The sequence below is a fragment of the Numida meleagris genome, chromosome 6 (assembly GCF_002078875.1).
Source record: "Numida meleagris isolate 19003 breed g44 Domestic line chromosome 6, NumMel1.0, whole genome shotgun sequence".
Taxonomy (NCBI): domain Eukaryota; kingdom Metazoa; phylum Chordata; class Aves; order Galliformes; family Numididae; genus Numida; species Numida meleagris.
The window spans coordinates 45300656-45320139 of NC_034414.1; the positions used below are offsets into that span (position 1 = coordinate 45300656).

General features: G+C 41.7%; 1 protein-coding gene across 1 annotated transcript; it reads left to right on the forward strand.

Moving 5' to 3' along the window:
* On the forward strand, window positions 6054-16863 carry CALM1 (calmodulin 1). Its single transcript, XM_021402001.1, has 6 exons — window positions 6054-6207; window positions 8702-8732; window positions 9549-9692; window positions 11665-11771; window positions 13144-13279; window positions 13501-16863. The coding sequence occupies exons 1-6, from the start codon at window positions 6205-6207 to the stop codon at window positions 13527-13529; spliced, it is 450 nt and encodes a 149-aa protein (XP_021257676.1). The 5' UTR covers window positions 6054-6204; the 3' UTR covers window positions 13530-16863.

Consider the following 19484-nt stretch of genomic DNA (forward strand, 5'->3'; position numbering starts at 1 on the left):
CAGAGATTGGAATTCATTTGTACAGTTTCTCAGAACTGGCTGTAGAAATAAAATTTCTCTTCAAGATTGTTGTAAAACTTAATTTTTCTTCCCCCTAAAAATGATGATTGGGCAGTTGGAGAAGTCATTTCATTTTCAGGTGGGTTTGTTAGTGATATGGGCACAAACAACATAAAATAGCTGTCCAAGGGAGTGTGATGATTCCACAGCTTCCTATAAGTAGTTAAACAAATGAAAAGTATCACCTGTCAAGGATGTTGGCTTCTGATATCTGTAATTTAGACATATGTATAATATTTCTCACCTGAGGCTCGCTCCATACTGTGGTGGATGAGAATCTGGTTCTCTGTTGGATGGCAGAATTCTACATCCTTCAGTCGAGTGAGTTTGATCTCATAGCTGCTTATTACGAGGAATTTGCTAAACTGTGTTTCATATGCATCAGAGAAATGAAGGGTAGAAGAAATTCGTATCTCATGCAAATTAAGATGGATTTATCGACTTCAGGGCATGTTTACTTTTGCTGGAAATCTGTAGTGGAAACTATGATTCTACAGCCCTTGAACTCTGTATTTGCAGTTGTTGAATTGTTTACCTCTAGTTGTAGTATGAAGGCCTATGACAGCCTTTCTACCTCACCCAAATAAAAAGTTTTAACGTAGAGCTACTACAGCATTATTATTTGGGTTTAAAGAAGGGAGACATGACCATCAGAAGTATCTGGATTTTACATATCCATCTACCTGTGCAATATATATTTGTATTTGTTTGCCTACAAAGTATTCCAAACAAGCAAAATGCAATAGAACACTTTTGCTTACTGCTTTACAATACTGGATCCTGATTCTGTAACTGTTTAGTCATATATCTATGCAAAATGGAAGTTTTCTGAAATAATCCTACTTTTGAGCACAATTGCTCATGAAATTTAGCTAGGATTTTTATTGCAAAGTTCATGTTCCAGTTTGCCCCATGGGAATATTCAGATGTAAATGAATTGCTCATGGACAAAGGAAAGCTCGAAAAAACAAAACAGAGAGCTCACTTAGTCAATTCCATTATGTAAAAAAGTAATCCCAAGTAATTTTGAAGTTACAGGTTTTTGTTTTGTTTTGTTTTTATATGTTAAACAGAACAAGCTGAAATGAGAAAGGTAGGTGCTGGAGTTAAACTAATTTTCAAACTTTCTCCAGGACTTAAGTTCTGCAATATATTTGTTTCTCGGCGTTTCGCATGCCACTTCAAAATCTGCAGCTAAGAGCACCAACTGCTCAGCTTTTATCTATTAGTTACAGCAGAAATTTGAATTTATAAGGTAAACCAGATTTTGGGCCATGCAGTTTTCCAGCATATTCTTGAAAAATTAAATGTAAACTCAAGCCATTCCTATTAAGGTGAATTTGACTAAGAATTGTTTTACTGTTTGTTCTATTGTCATTTAAAATTTTGAGTAATCTGTATCTACTGAAATTAGAAACTGAACTTTTCCTGTCATTAGAATGGCTGCTCCCATACATGCAGGATAGTTCTAAATATGTTTGTTATTATTATATATATTATTATATATACAGATATATCCCTTATATTTGGCAGATACATTAACTGGAATCACTGATCATTGTCAGGGAATCTAGTTCATATAAATGTAACCAGCAGAGAAGAAGCATGACCTAGGAAATATTATGTTTGATGGTGTTACATAAAAATACGAAATACTCATCAAACTTACATTTATGAATATTCCGTCTTCTGCATTTGGTTCTTAAAAAAATAGCTAATATAATTTGGCGTTTACCCACAAAAACGCAAACAATAACAAAACATAAACAATAGAACAAATGGAATGAGTAACTTCTGTTTATGTCATGAATCATCCAATGTTTACCTTACTATGAAAATGGCAGTTACAAAACCTGAGAAGGAAAATCCTGTTTTCACATACTCTAATGTTTCTCTCAAACTCTTCTTAGGGCTATGAAGAAAGGATGTTTTTTAAGACTGTGCAGAAAAGTTTTGTTCTTTTGCTTAATTCCCTTTACATTTCAAATAGTAGGAGTAGGGAAAAGTACTTTGGTTTACAATAATTATCTTATAATGTTTAATCTGCTAGATGCATTAGTTGAGCATATGTATTGGAGCAGCTTTATAATTCCCATCTGTGGAAATCCTTTTAAGATAGGATCTTTAAGGTTCCCAACTTAAACTGCCCTACCTTTGGAACACGAAACTCTTCACTTTATTGGGCCTTAAGGGTGCCAATTTACATAGCTATGTAGAAAAGTACTCACTAATTTAATTACAATGTGTAAATAATTTAGTTCTAACCACTGGCTAAAACAGTTTTATATCACCATCTAAAACTTTACAAGACAATGGACTCTAAACATAAGGAACAACTACTGTTATACAATTACACAGATGGCCTTTTAACTCCTAATGCTCAGAGGAGATCCATAATTGTATGTGATTATCATACATTCAAAATGTAGAGAGTTTCTTTTTCCCCCTCCCTTCTTTCAGAAAATAAATACTAATCTACAGGAATGTGTATTCCCATTTAAGAGCTACTAGGCCTGGAAACCTGGATGTTAAGATTAAAGCAACTTTTATTTTTACATCTTGTATAAATGTGGTCAAATTCAATTCTGTTCTAGCTTTTATTTCAATGGAATTCCACCCACTTATGTGCAATCTTAGTGAAGCTTATAGAGCATTTGTATAAGGATACAGGCTCAGCTTTTCACAGCTGCCAATGGTATTTAGAAGCATTAATTTTGTGGAAAATGGTCTCCCAAAGAAACGTTGACTATACGAACAGAATTTTATAGAGAGGGTAAAAAACTCTTTTCTGTTATACCAGCAGAATACAATTGACTTGAAAAGGAGCACAACAAATTCAACCCCAGTTTAGGTAGCTGAAACGTATAACTGGAAATATTATATCAATAAAGATTAATTATGAATTTGTTTCAGATGCACAGGTGTTGCATGCACTTAAATACATAATTTTGAGTTCTCATATGTCTAACTTATTGTATACCAGTTCTTATCATAATATCAGCCTCCCAGGTGTGCACTGTATCTCAAACCTCTGTGTTCTCACGTCCTTTTTCCACGGGCAGATGCCTGTTAACTGTTTTAATTTTGATTTTTATTAAATTATGTATGTGTGAGAAAACAATTGATATGTGTGAACTCAGTTTCTTCAGTACTTACATTAACAAAACCAAGGTTGAAAAACATACCTTGCACGTGAGTGGAAGGCTTAGTATTTTTCTGAGTTCCTAATAGAATTCTTTCTCCTATCTTAGGTGAATCCCAGAGAATGGGCATATAAATCTGTACAGAAACAGAGACCAACACGGTAACCTTACGATAATGGTAAGATGAATTTTACAGGTACAACACTAGGGTGAATGGTTGCAAGTCTGACCAGACCTAATAAATTTGCAAACTAATTTTTGGTTAATATCACAGCTTAAACAAACACAAGTCAACAAAAAAATGATGGTAAATTAATTTAGAACAGTAAATCTTAACTAGCTAGAAATACTCAGTTAGAAATTCATCTTAACAGCTACTGCACAGTTCCCTGTTCACAGAAAAGCTCAGGAGCAATGGCATGGACATCTTCGATGGGTTTAGGAACAATGGCCCAGTCAAGCTCCCACTGAGATCCAGGAGATTTTGAATGACACTGTATAAGATCCTGGCAAATCATTTGACATTGTATGTCATTGGAATGACAAGAGCATTCTTGCCTGCCCACAACAGAATGTCAGTGCGAAGTGAACAAATACCAATCAAACTCTACAACTGAGCAAGCTTACAGGCAGATGCCAGTTTAGATGAGATTTTCTACATTTAATAAGCAGCAAAACATTAATATTCTGTTTTGTTTACATTCATCATTGCCATATGTCAAATGAGGAAAAATTTTTTCCCTTAGTCAGAATGTTATTTTGGAGCATTAGCTGTGAAATACTTTCAAATCCAGAATGATGCAATTTAGCAGAAACTACTGCAGAAGTGATCTGTAGTATCTTATTTGATCATCCTGAAATTTTTCCTAAATGAAGTGAGACTCTATTCCAAGCTACTCAAAAAGTAATTTTATTTTAAAATTCCATTTTCACTAAAATTGAATTGTTAGTGTAAACCATCAAGAGTTAGCAGAAGTAGTCACACACACAAAAAAAGTTAGAAGAAATAGGAAACAAATACACAGCAATCCTTCTACTCAGAGGTCCTGTTAATCCTTGGCAACATCCACTGAATGTGACCAAGAGGCTGTTCCACATTGCCAAGCTTCCTCACATATGTACAAACATTGTAATGTTGGTTGATATTTGATGAAAGAATCTACATAAAGTTTAATTACTCATAATCTCCTCAGCAGATATAATGTAATCCCTTCAATTTTTAACAAGTGAAGGCTTTGTATCAATGAAAGAACGTATTACATGTACATAAAAAACTTAGGAGACTGAAATCAGGCACCCACATTCTAAACTGTTGGATTTAACGCTGCTGAGATTATTCTCCTGAAAATACCTTCAGCCATCCACTTTAGAAACACTTTGGCCAAAGACCATGAGATTGCACTGACTATTTATCTTTGCAAGATAACTGTATGCATTTATTACCAAATATTTCTATATACTTCTCATTTCAGTAATGAGATTGTGTAAGGGGAGCACGGTGAAGTGAATGATTTGTACATGGGCATCTCTTCTTCACACACCCCAAGACCTGGGGAGATCCAAGCAAAGCACCTGTGGCCCACACTAATCGAACATTGTGTCATTTTTGCTGGAAAGAAATTACACTGGGAAAATAAGAGCTTAAAATTGTTGGTCTGGTTTGAAAACAAAAGATTAATTTGCAAGTTCTTGCATGCAAACAAAACTCTCAACCTCACTGCTTTCTGTGTAAGTAGACATACATTTAATATAGCAAGGCAGCCCTTCTGGGTCTAAAATGGCAGCAGTCCGTAAGCTTACAATCTGCAGACCAGCCAGCTGCAGGTCGGTTTTCTGACACCATTTCATATACTGCTTACACAAATGTCAGCATGGTTTTGGGACCAAATGATGACCCATGAGATATGCTGTATTTTGCAGTGGTGAATATTTCTAGATGGGAAGTGGATAATGTTTGTGTTTGCCAACCTATCACCATGCCCAGAAAGGCAAGCTAATAAATTGTAACTATGTTGGTAGAGCTACTGAAATTGTTCAGCAAACAGAACATAACCTATTTTGTCTGTATTTCAAACCTGAAAGTATGTAGTATTTTCAAAAAAAAAAAAAAAAAAAAAAAAGGAAAATGCTTTTTAAAAGATCATTGCTATGCTGTGAACAGAACACCTGAATTATGGCAGGAGGTGCTGATGGCCTCCGGCACAGAGAGGCCCAGGGTACCAGCTCAGCTGAAAGCATCTCGGCTACAAGGAGCTCAGATCTGAGGGTGCTGTCGTGAAGGGAAGCAGAATGCTGGGTCCCAGTGTAGGTCCACGCTGGTATGCTTCTGTACCTATTGAAGAAGGCACAGTGTGAATGCTTCAGTGTTTACCCGGGTTATCATCGGTTGGTGGACAAAACCCCAAAAGCCGGGGCAGAGAGAGGGGACCATGAAGGGAACGCCTGACTTCAGGACATGCTTATGCTGCTCCTCGCTTGCAGTTCTGCTGAGCAGGGGCTGAAGCGACACGTCAGCCGCAGACCGTCTGATTCTGGACTGAATGTTGCCGTGCTCTGGGTGCTGGGTGCCGACAAACGCGCTGTGACTACCGCAGGGCACCTGTACTCCCGCAGCCCCTCCGGAAGGCATCTCCGTCCCGGGGCTGCTCAGAGCTGTGCCGGGTGGGGGCCCTGCCCTCGGGGAGAGGACAGGAGGGACGGGGGCACAGCCGAGCCCCGACTCCGCAGCACTGCGGGGGGTGGGAGCGGGCCGCCGGGGGGGAGGGGCCGGGCGGCGAAGGGGGCAGGGCTGCTCGCCGCAGTCACCCTCACCCATACCGCGCCGGGGAGGAGAGAAAAAGGCCCCGCTCCGGCGGAGGGATACAGCGCTCCATATATAGCGGCGCGGCGCAGGCTCACATCCCCAGCACTTCTCGCACCGCGCCGGGGAGGAGGCAGCAGTCGCCGCCGCCGCTCGTGGTCGCGCAGTTCGTGCAGCCGCCGCCGGGCCCGCCGCCGCGCCATGGTACGTAGTACGGCCGCGGGTTCGGGGCGCAGTGCGCGGGGAGCGGCGGGCTAACGGTGGGGTAGCGGCGGAGCCCTGCGGCGCGGGGGTGGCGGGAGGCCGCGGCCCTTCCCGCCCGGCAGCGCTCCCCCCTCTGCGCTGCGCTGGTCGCCGGGCCTTTCCCTTCTCCTCCCTTCCCCTTTCCTCGGGCCCTGCCGAGCGGGATCTCGGCTCTCAGCACGGCGCTGCGGCGCCGCCCGCCCTTCCACCCGCCTCGCTCTCCCCGCGCTGCCCTCCGGAAGGGCCGGGCGCGGCTCCGCGGGGCTGCGGCGGGAGCCCGGCACAGCTGCACTGCGCAGGGAGTGGGGGGTGGGGGGGGCGGCGGCCGGGGGAGGGCACCGCGCTGCGGCTATTGCGCCCTCGCACCCCCCATCCCCAAAAACGCAGCATCGCCGCCCGCATTACATCATGTCTCCTCCTCTTCCTCCCCAGCCTCCGCGCACCCCCGGCTATGGAGGGGCGGGGGTGGGGGGGGCTGGGTAGCGCGCCTCGGTTGCGTCCCCGTCCCCGCGTGGGGGCTCGGCGGGAGGGGCGGCGGAGTTCCTCAGCCCCGGGACCGGCAGCGGGGGGAGGGACGGCCGCGGGGAGCGGAGCGGGGCCGCAGTGCAGCAGCGCGGCCGCCGCCTGTTGCGCCGGCTCCGCCGTGGAAACGCATCGCCTCGGTGCCAGCACGGCCTCCCCGAAAGAGGAAGGGCTGGGGAAGCGCTCGGGTTTATTTTTCCCCGCGGCTCTGGTTTCCATGAGAGCTGGGGCTGCGGCTGAGCTCTAATCGCTCTGCGGCCATCTGGGTGTAGCTCGGCGCTGTCTCTCCATCTCGCCTTCCTGCCGGGCAGCGCTGACATCACTCGGACACGGGAGGGGGGCGGGGGGGTGCGGCTGCGGCCGAGGCGCGGCGTGGCCGGGTGCCGCTGTCACCGCCCCTGAGCGCGGCGGTAGGAAGGAGCCCCGCGGAACGGGACGCGCGGCGGTGCCGCGGGCCGCAGGTCGTGCCGCTGCGGGGCTCTGCCTGCGGGGCGTGCGGCTTTTACATAAATGTCGGTGAGCTGTAAAATCTCGTCTTTGCTGGAAAACTGCAGAAAGAGTTGGAAACCAAGGTGCGTTTTGGATGTGTTTTCAGCAGCTGTTTGGTACGACAAAATAAATTGAGCTTGGTTTCTAACTGCAAGCGTTTCTGCTGATTTTAACCCCCTAGGACATGGTGTTGGTTAGTCACTCTCTACAGACGTTAAAATATGAAAAAAAGCAAAGAAGCCCACTGCCTAAGCACAGATGCAGCCTCCTTGTTGCTTAATGCATACATCAGGCCTTCAGCTCTGCACTGTTCCCCCGTGCGTTAACAGACCGTACACCCTTGGAGTTCTCCGTTGCGTTTGTTGCACTCTGCTGTAGTTATCTGTCAGTTGTGCCTGTGAATAATAGGATTTCAAGACAAAAGGGTTACAAGATGCCTTTCTTTAACCTATACAACTATTTGTTGGGGTTTATACAAGCTCTTCAAAAAATGTGTTTTAAAGGAGGTGATACTTTGTGTTCTCCAATACCTGTGTCAAGGTATGTTAAATGCTGTTTCAGATTTGCTGTGTTGCCAATGACAGGAGCTTCTTGGCTTTGTTTCTCTGAAGAGCTGGTTAGTTCCTTTAGTGCAAGGGCCAGAGGTGTGGGTGATGCCCTACCCATCCTGGTAGAGCCTTCTGGAAGGATGTGGTTGGTGTGGTTAGGGGCTGCAGGTGTGCTCCTGCCTGCCCTGGGTGCAGTGCTGGCCCCCCGTGAGCTGAAGGTCACAGGCAGGTACTTTCCATCGTGCTGCCTAAAGGGATGTACAAAATGGCCTTTGTGATAGTGGGAGACATCTTATGGTGCCTGGCTGGGTGAAGGAATAACAAACACAGTGCTTGAACTGGCACTTTATTTCTATCAGATAGTGAAAATATCTGATACTGAGCAGCAGTTCCTCCTGTAGCAGCACAGCCCTTGCTGCGAAGCTCACTGCAGGCTTACACTCAGGCTGCACTGGGCGGATGGACCTGTGGAGGATCACTAGGTGGCACACTTGTCGTTAGCCCACCATTGCGCAAATGCCCCCTGTGCTTGATCAGGGCACTGTGCTTCTGGAAACGATACCTGATGTGATGTGAAACTCTAAACACATGTCATTAAGGATTTCATGCCTCTCTGACCAATTACAAGAAGCCTGCCTGGTGTCCTTCACTTGACCAACTCGGGTTCTCTGAGCTAAAGGATGGTGTATCTGATTCTTAATGGGCAGCTCTGAGACAAGGTGGCTTTCGTGTCTTTGGAAATGGCTGTGTTGTGTAGGTGGGTGGGAGAGGGAGAATTCCAGGGCTTGAAAGTGGCTTTAATGATGATACATTGCTGTTGAAATTGAAAGAAGTGTCTTGGGGCTTGACATAGCTAGAAATAAACATTATTCTAAACTGTTCTATTCTTCATGTAGGCTGACCAGCTGACTGAAGAGCAGATTGCTGGTAAGTGTCTTGATAAATATTTTTCTTGACTAATTCCTTGTGAATGAAAAAACATCTCAAAAATAATGGACAAGCTGTCTTTATAATCTGTGCTAACACTTCTTAGAATAAAAGCACTTCCTTCTAAAAAAAAAAAAATTCTTGAAGATTACTGGTAATTCCACTGCTTCATTGGACTGGAGATGTTTGCAAGAAATCTAGGTAGGCCTGGCTCAAATCAAGTGGAATCTTGATTGCGCTGCTTGAAGTCAAGGCAGAATTGGGTATCTTTTTCACATGAATATAAACTTGAAGTGAGATGGCAACAAATAAGCCTTAAACTGATTTATTAATTTCTGAGTGTGTCTAACTCAGACTGCCTGGGAGAAGGAGAGCAGTATTGGGCCTTCTGGAGACCAGTCACATCCCCCTGAGGTCAACGCCAGTTCTTACTCTCTGTTGCCTTAGTGTTGTCATTTTACTCATTATATTCTTACTGTTCCCATAAGCCATTTGATGGTGAAAGGGGAAGCTATAGCATTCCCTTCACTTATCCTTCACAGCTATTTGTGGTGTGGTGGTTTGAGCAACAAGATGTTGAAATGCATCAACACCGTGATGCGATGGTAGTACGTTGAAGCTTATGTCACATAGCTGTGCAAACTATAGTTGGTACTGTAACTTTTTTCTTATACTTGAGAATGCTAATTCTAGTTATCTATGGACAAGCTTGTTAATTAAAATATTACCAAGCATTATTACTGGAATGCATTTTGTATGCAGTTTTACCTTATTCTGGCGTTGTTACTAAGCAATGGGACTGTTTTTTGCCTCTAGAATTCAAGGAAGCCTTTTCCCTATTTGACAAAGATGGTGATGGTACTATCACAACAAAAGAACTGGGAACTGTCATGAGGTCGCTGGGTCAAAATCCAACAGAAGCAGAATTGCAGGATATGATCAACGAGGTAGATGCTGATGGTAAGTGTTAGAAAGATGGTTCTAGTGCTGTGAGCGTTCTAAGTATGTACGTCTTTCATGCTCAGACTGTATGAAGAAGTTGCTATGATGTTGTTTTTTTGAAGCCAAGTTTTGAAATACTGGCTAAAGTAAACTCATAGGTGTCTAGTTTTTGTTGTTCTCTGCGCAGCGAAGATGCTAGCAGTCTTAAGTGAGGATCTGAAAGAGGATGGGCAGAGACAAAGTTATGCTGTTAGTCTTTAATATTTTATGGGTTGCAGGCTTCCTATTGCTGCCCAGCTTACCCTGACCTGCATTTAACCTGTGCTCCCATGTAGCTTTTCTAAGCATATTTCATTGGCCCATGTTGTTCTGTGCTAATGTCTAGCTTTGTCTTAAAGTCAAAGATGTGATAAGAATGGGATAGTGCTGAACTCTCAAGAGTTGACAATGCAACAGGGAGAGACTGCGTAGTTTAATATAATGTACTGGGTCACTAATTGGGGGGAGGGCCTGGAGGCCATCACTTGCAGAAGTAGGAAAACCTTATGTCAGACTTGATCAGAATCACTTCACATGGATGCCAGAAGGGATAATGACAAGTTTTTGTTTCTCTGACTTAAGTCAGACTGGTGGTTAGAAAAAAAGTGAAATGCCTCCTGTGCTCAGTGGTGCCAAGGCTTCGATCTCATGTTGGCTGATAGTCTCAATTTCTGCAATATCCTGAAGAGTGGAAAGTGCACAGGCAAGGGCATGAATTAGTTTATTGTTGGACTTATATTTAAGTTGCTTTTAGAAAAATGGCAGTTGACCTTAATTGCCAGCTGTCTTTGCAGATACTAAAAGTTCCTGTTACTTGGCATTTGCAGTGACACATAGAGGATGTGTATAGTGGCTTATTCAGGCACCATTCTGCAGTGTTGCAGTGGTTGATTAAAATTGAAAGGAATCTGAGGATTTCAGATAAGTATTCCCTTCCCATACGTTTAAACTTGTTTCATGGCAAGATGCTTTGCTAGTAGTCTACAGTTCATTGAGAGTCTTTTTAAGCTTTGTACAAGACATGTATTTGAGTTGGTAAATGAAGCTTGCCATTATGAATAGCTGCACGTTTCCATTTGGAATCCCTAAATGGCAGAGGTTTTCTGAAACTGCCTTTACCTGCTTTTTTATATTTACTGAGCGAGTTTGTTTCCTTCAAGAAACAGGTAGATCTTATCTGTGAAGTGAGCTACTTCATGTTTTCTTCCAGCATGTAGAGTTGAATTGTGACTATGCTAACCTGGTTTGCGCTGTTTGGAGGAACTTTCTTAACTGTTTTTTCTTGGCTTTGAGCAGTCTCCAGTTTGAATCCTTACTTTGAGGAATTTAAAAATCAGATTTTCAGTTTTTGCAGAGAAATATTTATCAGAACACTTGCTGAGCTTACGAGAAAAGCTGCCATTATTTGATATTTCTCATAAGTTTGCAGATGTCTTTTGCCCCTTAAAATTGTGCATTACTGTTAATGGTGTACAACATGGGTTAATGAAGTTCCTTTTAAACAAGGAACAAGTATTTGAGAACTTCCTCAAAATCTAGATGTTGTGGATTTGTATTGCTCTTCCCAATTGCTGTGTAATGTTCTAGAAGAGGTTGAACAAACTAAATGATGAATTTTGGGGAATGACTTTAAGTAGGTGAGTCTACAAATTGGTTAACCTTGGAACATCAGACTGACACTTTACTTGTGGCTTGGGTGGTGAAAAGGTATGGCTTATCCTGGAGAGAAGGTGACTTTAGAACTTGTGCTGAAACACTGAGGTGTGGAGGTGACTGTTGCGTATTGTGGAAGGAAAAAGGCAGTGGTAACAATTTAGGAAAACGTAAGGTTCTTATAAGAATAGTGTAGAGAACCTGTTGTTGATTCTTGTCCCTGGCTAAATTAAATGCCAGATTTTTTTGCGTAAAAACAAGCGTGTAAGTTTAACTTTGGGGAATTTCTTTTGTTAAGGTAACGGCACTATTGACTTTCCTGAATTTTTAACCATGATGGCCAGAAAAATGAAGGACACAGACAGCGAGGAAGAAATCCGTGAGGCATTCCGAGTCTTTGACAAGGTATTCCTAAATTTTCAGATATCTTTAGAAGCAGCAATGTTGCGTATCTTTTCCTCAGTCCTTTCTTGCCTGGAAGCAGAAAAGTCCTTTAGTATGAAAGTCCTGTAGTATAAGCAGGGGAATTTGCGACAGTAGTCCTGGCCCTTACCTTATTACACAGCAGGGCTGAACTTTAAGTTTTCTTCCTAGAGAAACCTTTGGCCTTCCCTTAGGAGCAGAGATGAGCAGAACTTGATGCCTGGGGTGTGAAGGGATGTCTTTTAATCTTCTGTACTTACTGACTTGGGGAACTGGGGAAACATTTGCGTGAGTGTGTGAGATTTTGATAATTCATGAAAGCTTCTGAAGCAAACGTCACTAGTATTTACAGGGACATGAAGTGTATTGCATTTTCTGCATTCAAGGTGTGGACTTGGAAGTTGCTTTCAGTGAAACTTGAGTTCAGCTCCCGCCTTCACTAAGAATACCTGGGTGTACATAACAAAAATTCTGACAAGCTATTGTTGGAGTAGGGGTTTCCCTAAGTTGGTACAAGGGAATTATTGTGCAGTGGCTGATGCAGCTGATAAGCTTGTGGCAAAGGTTTCACTACTTCTTTTTGTGGAAAAAGTGCATGTTTCTGATTCTCTGCTGGAAAACATGTTAAAAATGTTGGATTGTTCAGTTAGCACTTACCTCCTCTCTGATTTTATTTTTGCAGACTAGATTTAAGTGGTGGCAGGTATGACACCATCAAAGCCCCTGCTGTCAGCTAGTGCATTTTTCATGTACGCTGAAGGGGACAATTCCTGTGATGTCTAGATATATGCTCTAGGTTTGGATGTTACTAATGGGAACGCGACTTAGAATTGTCATTCTTTTTGCCACTGTGCTTTTCACAACTGCTTATGAGTAGAACTAAAATGCTTTTTTTGAAGGTGTGATTTGTTCTAAATGTTAAACGAAGCCTATAACCTAGATGCCCGCAGTCTCTTCATAGAAGCTGTGCTACACAAAATAGAAAGCTGATTTTTATTCTTGCCAGTAGGGAAATTGATCTTTTTTCTACTTAAGCAGCAGAGATGAACTAAAACATTTGCTTTATCTGAAAGATCTTTAGAAGCATTAAAAATGCCTTATCACAATTACAAATCTAGCATGTTAAATACTGCAATTTACTCTTTTAAGTACAATAATGAGAGAAGGATTTGGTGGGTTGTAAGCTTCATAAGGTGATGGGACTGGTACATACTGTAGGATTATTGCAGTATACTGGGTATGTTTCACATGCCGTAAAGCTAATTTAAAAGTAGTCTCTGGAAACCTAGTTGTAGTTCCAGTGTTAATCATTATCAGGATTGCTGATCATAATCTTGTGAAACTTTCCCCCCAGGATGGCAATGGCTATATCAGCGCAGCAGAGCTACGTCATGTTATGACAAACTTAGGAGAAAAGCTAACAGATGAAGAAGTAGACGAAATGATCAGAGAAGCAGACATTGATGGGGATGGGCAAGTCAACTATGAAGGTAACGGATACTTATATTGATGCAAACCACTAGTCAGATTTAGTGAATGTATGCTGGATAGGATGTATTTCCTTGTACTTGGAGGCAACCAGTTATTCAGGCGTCCACTTCCATGGACAAAAACCAGATGCAGTGAAGTTTTTTATGCCAAGTTTAAGAGATTTTTGTAACAGTTGAAAGTACCTTAGAGACAATAAATTGGTGACGTTTTATCTTTTCAGAATTCGTACAGATGATGACTGCAAAGTGAAGAGAACTCCTTTACACCTTTTTTCCTCTAGAAGAATCAAATTGAATCTTTTACTTACCTCTTGCAAAAAAAGTTCATTTATTCATTCTGTTTCTGTATAGCAAAACTGAATGTCAAAATACCTTCTGTCCACAAACTGCATGTAATGGTTGGTGGTCCTGTCCCCAAAAGATCAAGTTAAACATCAGTTTTACAATATAATTAATTGTACTACCTTGAAAATAAATAAATTTTAAAAAAAAAAGGAAGCACTTAGTGAACTTGAAAGTTCCATTTGCTAATGACTATTACACTGTTTGGGCTGGCCAGTTTTTCATGCATGCAGCTTGACAATTGAGCACAGTCAGACATTTGTATTAAAAGGAAAAAAAAACAATACTAAAAGATCCACTCTTTTGTTCAACAGTGGATTCTAGATCAATTTGTAGTATAAATTGTCATAGCTGGTTTACTTTAAAATTGGTTTATACCTCAGGATGGTATACAGCAAAAATGGTTGAAGGATGCAAAACTTAGAGAAAATGCCCTAAAGGTTGAATGGTTCTCCTGTACGTAGCAGTGTGCTCCAAAAATACGATGATCTTAACTATGGATGGCATGTCTGTGTTTAAAAAAAAAAAATATATTGGTTTAACATTGTCTGCATTGCACTATAGTGAAACGGGTGTCGGGCTGTTACCGTTCACAAAATTTTTAAAAGAAACCTTCACCAAGGGAGCATCTTTGGACTCTCATATTTTTAAAACCTTCTGTACCATGACTTGGAGCTGGCGGAGTAGCCTGTGGACTTCAGCACAACTATCAACATTGCTGTTCAAGATATTACAATTTATGTCCATTCCAAGTTGTAAATGCTAGTCTTTTTTCCAATAAAAGACCATTAACTTAAAGGTGGTGTTAAATGCTTTGTAAAGCTAAAATATATATATAATTGAGATAATAAACCAAAAAAAGCAGTAGGAGGGAAGCGTTTCTATGAATGACTTGCTGCTAAATTATAATGCACATGTATGCAATAAGTTATCCCCTATCTTTTCAAGATGGCAAGAACTGACCTCCTGTAACCCAAGACCTTTGCTATAAATAAATGAACTTGTGCTTGCCTTTCATATTACGACAATGTTAATTTAGTTGGTCTTAAAGTCGTGTAATGCTGACTCGTCAACTATCAGCACAGAAGTAACACCTCATTTCACTAAAGTGGAGAGCTCTCAGCATGCATGTCAGTACTGGGGGAAACATGGATAGGTTGCTATGGTTTTTTTGACAGGTTATAGAAACCAGTTGGAGCACTAGAACAGCATGGGCTTCATAGAGATCTATGGTTATCAAACATGCCAAAAATGCATTTCTCTACCCACAGAAAGAAAAGAAATGAACGTTTCTCTTACAATATGCTTAACAAAATAAGCCTTTTTGGAAACTGGGGCTATTATGTCTTGACTATCTTCTCAAACACTTGCATGAATTTTATGGGGTGGAGAAGAGGACTAGGGTTAATTTTAAAAGTCTTGTTACTTCTGCTTTGCATGCACTAGCAATGCTTAGTCATTCCAGGTCTTTGAGTAAGTGTTCTCTGATCCTTCAGCTTCCCCATGAATGAGTGGCAAAGCAGCTGTGCCCGCTCTTCTTTGTTTGAATGAAGAATGTTTTTTTTTTTTTTTTAATAGCAGAGCCTCCCTGTGGAAGGCTGTTAACGCTTGGGAGGGAGGGACTACAGCTTCATTACTTGATTAAGTTTGTTTCCAAATGTAACTGGAGTTGCAAACCTAAATTGCTTAATTGCCTTTGGTTTTGGAGAGTACTGATACTATCTCTCTCTTGAGAGATGTGAGTCTCCGTTCATCCTGTCTAACTGAGGTGCCTGTGTTAAGAACTTGGTTGCTTGGAAATGCAGCCTCATTCAGTGGGGGTAAAGAGACACCTCCAGGAGGCAATTAAGACTATCTGCCTTCAGTGATTAATTTTTGTTGTTAGGGGGTGGTTCTGGGTGACTAGGTACCCAGATAACTTAACCAAGTGCCTGAAAGTTAGATGGGCTGAATCTAGGCAGTAGCGTAGATCTCTGGTTGTAAAGGCTTTTGCTATGGCTGCGTATGCTGTCATAACAAACCGGCTGCTGTGATGAAAATGCCTGACTATCATTTGGGAAGTAAGCCTTGCATGGCAGCTGCAAACTGCTACTTAGGTAGTGCTTGAGAAGGGCTGCGCTGATTCTGCAGACTGACTTTTAAAGAGAATGTACTCAAGAGGCAGGCAAGGTAGGAGCAATGGTTGCTGCTCTGAGCTAATTACTTCTGCCTGAGTGTGCAGAGAGATCTTGTCTAGTAGGTAAATAATTCTTACCATCTGTCTGTCATTCACTCATGGTTGGTAGGGTAGTTCATTTAAGAACAGCTGCTTTTAGCTTATTCAGTGTGCTCTGTGCTTGCTAGCAGAGGCCTCATTCCTGCAAGAGGTTCTTGGCTTGATTAGAAATTGTCTGGCAGCGTGCAGTGTTGGTATGCCCTGTAACTGAATCTGCCTGGAGGTATCTAATTAACTGACTTCAGTACCACATCAACCTCGAGTAAATGTATCCTCTGTACAGGACTTTAGCTCTGTTCCTTTCTGCGTAGTGAATATCTAGAGAAGAAGTGGTGTCATCAAGGACTTTTTTTGTGTGTGTGTGTGCGTGTGGCTTTGGCTTTTTCCAAATGTGAAAGTGTGGGCTGGATACACTTGGTGCATGGCTTAGAAACATGGGACTGGAAAGAACTTCCTGGGTCATCAGATCCAGTCCCCTGCTATTGCAGGCAACCGTGTCATATAATCCTTTTAATAAACTGATCAAGCTTAACCACCTGCTTGTAAGTGGCTTGTTTTCATGGAAGTTCTGTAACTCATGTTGCTCTCAACTGATGCAAGTAACATATGAAATATGAAGTTAATCAAAAGGTCCTCCAGCTTAGCTTCAGATTTGTCATTACACTTATTTAACTAACTCTCTCAAAACATGTTTTTCTTTGCACAACACTCAGGAAAGTGTTGAATCTTTACACCCCCTTGTTATGAATAAGAGTTGGTGTGCTTGCTTATTTTTTTTAATGGAAAAGATGGATGTCTGGCTTGTTGAAACTTGTTAGATGTGTTAATTGTCAAGACAAGAAACAGTTGAGTTGTATTTGATACATAAATTTAAAGGCTAGAGTATACATAACCATTTTTAAAATACATCAACTTGCAGTGTAGTTTTATATTTAATACTGAAATTGTACTGCTAAAGTTTAAACTGCTGTTAATCATATTCCTCTTCTGATCATAATGAAAAAATAAAGGGTAAGAAAATGCTTAACATAGATTATTCATTATCATGCTTATTTTATTAATCACTCAGGCACGCATATCCTAAAATGTCTTCAGGTATGGGGCATTTGCTTTGTTTGCTGGGGTGGGATGGGATGAAGGGGGAGGAGGGGGCTACCAGTCTGATAGAAAACTCTTTCCCTGCAACAATTCGTCCCACTTCTGCAGCTTAAGAAACACTGACGCTGTCAAGAATTGATCAAGAAGTTAGCCTACACCTTATTGATTCATCAATTGCCTGCGTGGGTTCGGGTCTGATCTCTGGGTAGTGCGTGGTGCTGTAGCTGACATGCCTGTGCCCTGCACAGCTTGGTGGGAGGGGAAGGAGGCTGTGCCTTGGTCCCTCTAGAGCAGCTTGTGATACCAGTAGTGCAGATCCTTCCTCCCGGGTGACACCACATTAAACTAAAAGTCTTGGTGTTTAAAAGTAATGGAGTTGAACAGCATGCATTTTCCTGCTGTGAAAACTAACTGGAGCACCTACCTTACCAAAACCCAACTAAGCTTTGGGTTTTTTATTTGTTTATTTTAAATTCAAGGACTTAGTGAAATCCGACTGAAGGTACTGTGGTGAGACCATGTTGTGTGTTCTGGCTACTGACATCCACCAGTCAATTGAAGATAGGTGATGAGGGCTGGTGCCATGTTTCCCTGGCTGACATTTAGGAAAGCAAATGTTATACTCCTAAGTAGAACAGGTGGACAGTTAAAATTTGAAAGACAAATGTGCATAATATTATTTGGGGGTTTTCACAGAAGAGGGTTGCAATTCCAAAATGTTAAAACTTGTGGATTTTTCATTTGTTTGCTTTTAAAATCAAATAGGATTTTGAAGCAATTAAGTAAATAATTAGTTGCATATGGATTTGGGGTTCTGAAGAATCCTAATGTTATTTGCCATAGTAAATTTGTATGAAGACCCCAAGTACTTAGAAGATTGACACTGTATGTTTTTTAAGAGCCCCTATCAGCAAGTATTTCAAGGAGGCATTCAGAGGATATTTGTAACAGTTTATAATTGGTTTTAAGTTTGATATTGATAAATCCAGATCTAGATGAAGTGGCCAAATATCTTGCATAAATGACAGAGCTGCCTATTACGTAGAGACTGAATCACTTACAGTCCCCCAGATGATGAAGCACAGCTATTATCTAGTAAGAAATAAGTGCTTACTTTGCTCTCCTACCTGCTGCTAACAGCAGCGAGGAACTTTGCAGAACGATGCTCCCCTCCCTGTGGCACTGACCAGAAGCCTCTTCCTGCTTTCCCGAGTACTTCTTGCAGAGGCAAGAATGCACTTCAGAAGTGAGAATGTCACTTCCTGGCATTGAACTACTCCATTGCACACAAAAAAAACCCAAAACATTTGATTCAGAAAGGGAGCTTACTGCAGCACTGGGTTAAATTTCTCCCAGGTTCCTGGGCAGTAGTCAAAGAAGCTGAGCAACACCAGCAGTGTTACAGGAAAAGCACTTACTTAGAAACAAGTCTCCCAGCATCTCCCCCAAACGCTCTTATAAAGAGGTTGCAGGTTATTCTGTACAGCATCACAGATCCCACAAGTGTGGGACAAAGCTGGATGTGGCTGCCAATGAATACTGCAGCCTCATATGCACTAATTTCTTGCTCTGGTCTTTCACACAAACTTGATTGACAGGGAAATCTTGTTCAGATCTCAGAAAAGTCACTTTCAAATCTGTTCCCTTTGCCCTGGAAGTTAGCATGTGCAGAAATACTGAAAAAACTGCATAAAACGCAGCTTTTTCCTGGCAACATTTCTCAAGATAACTAGTGGTTCGAATACAGTGTGAGAACTGGGCTAATCACCTAAAAATGAAACATTCTGAATAGTTTATTTCTACGTCTCCAAATAGGAAATGTTCGGAAAAAATGGTTCTTGAACAAAAGCTGCCCTACCAGTTTCAGCATTTAAAATGAACGCAGTATTTGAATAGGAGCCAACTGAATCAACTGAGCAAGCCATAAAGATATATTAAATTTATCATTCCTCATTTTGCTGGACTGCAGTGGAATTGATAGTTCTGAATTGCTGTCATTGGACTAGCTGTAATTTTGGACTTAAAGAGAGATGATTCTTTGCTAACTGCTTGCTTAGCCAAAGCACAGTGGAGGAAAGATAGGAGGCATATAGGGGGAGGTCATTTGGGAAAAGTAGACTTGAGTACAGTAGAAACTAGAACAAGCAGAAAAAGGATGGGAAAATGCAGGCTGGGACTTGGAAGTCTGAAAAGCTAGGAGAGACCAAGAATGAAAAGAGCATCTAGAATCTGAGGCTATGACTTGCTGGACAAAGATAATGGAGCTGAGATACGGAGGCTGCATGAGACAGGGAAGAGGAAAGACCTGATACTGATTTGCCAGGTGTGAAAAGGAAGCAACACTGATATCACTCTTTCTGGTAACTTAAGAAACATGTAGATATGATACTGAGAGATGTGGTTAGTGGGCATTGTGGTGATGGGCTGATGGTTGGACTTGATGATCTTAGAGATCTTTTCCAACCTTAACGACTGTAGGAGTCTATGATTGTATATCAGTACAGTAAATATACTGAAAATGAATATGGTGAAAGAAAGGGATGGGGTGTG

Coding starts and splice junctions, on each gene's coding strand:
- CALM1 (XM_021402001.1), top strand. Junction 8,733..9,548: donor GACTGAAGAGCAGATTGCTG/GTAAGTGTCTTG, acceptor TTTTGCCTCTAG/AATTCAAGGAAGCCTTTTCC. Junction 11,772..13,143: donor CATTCCGAGTCTTTGACAAG/GTATTCCTAAAT, acceptor CTTTCCCCCCAG/GATGGCAATGGCTATATCAG.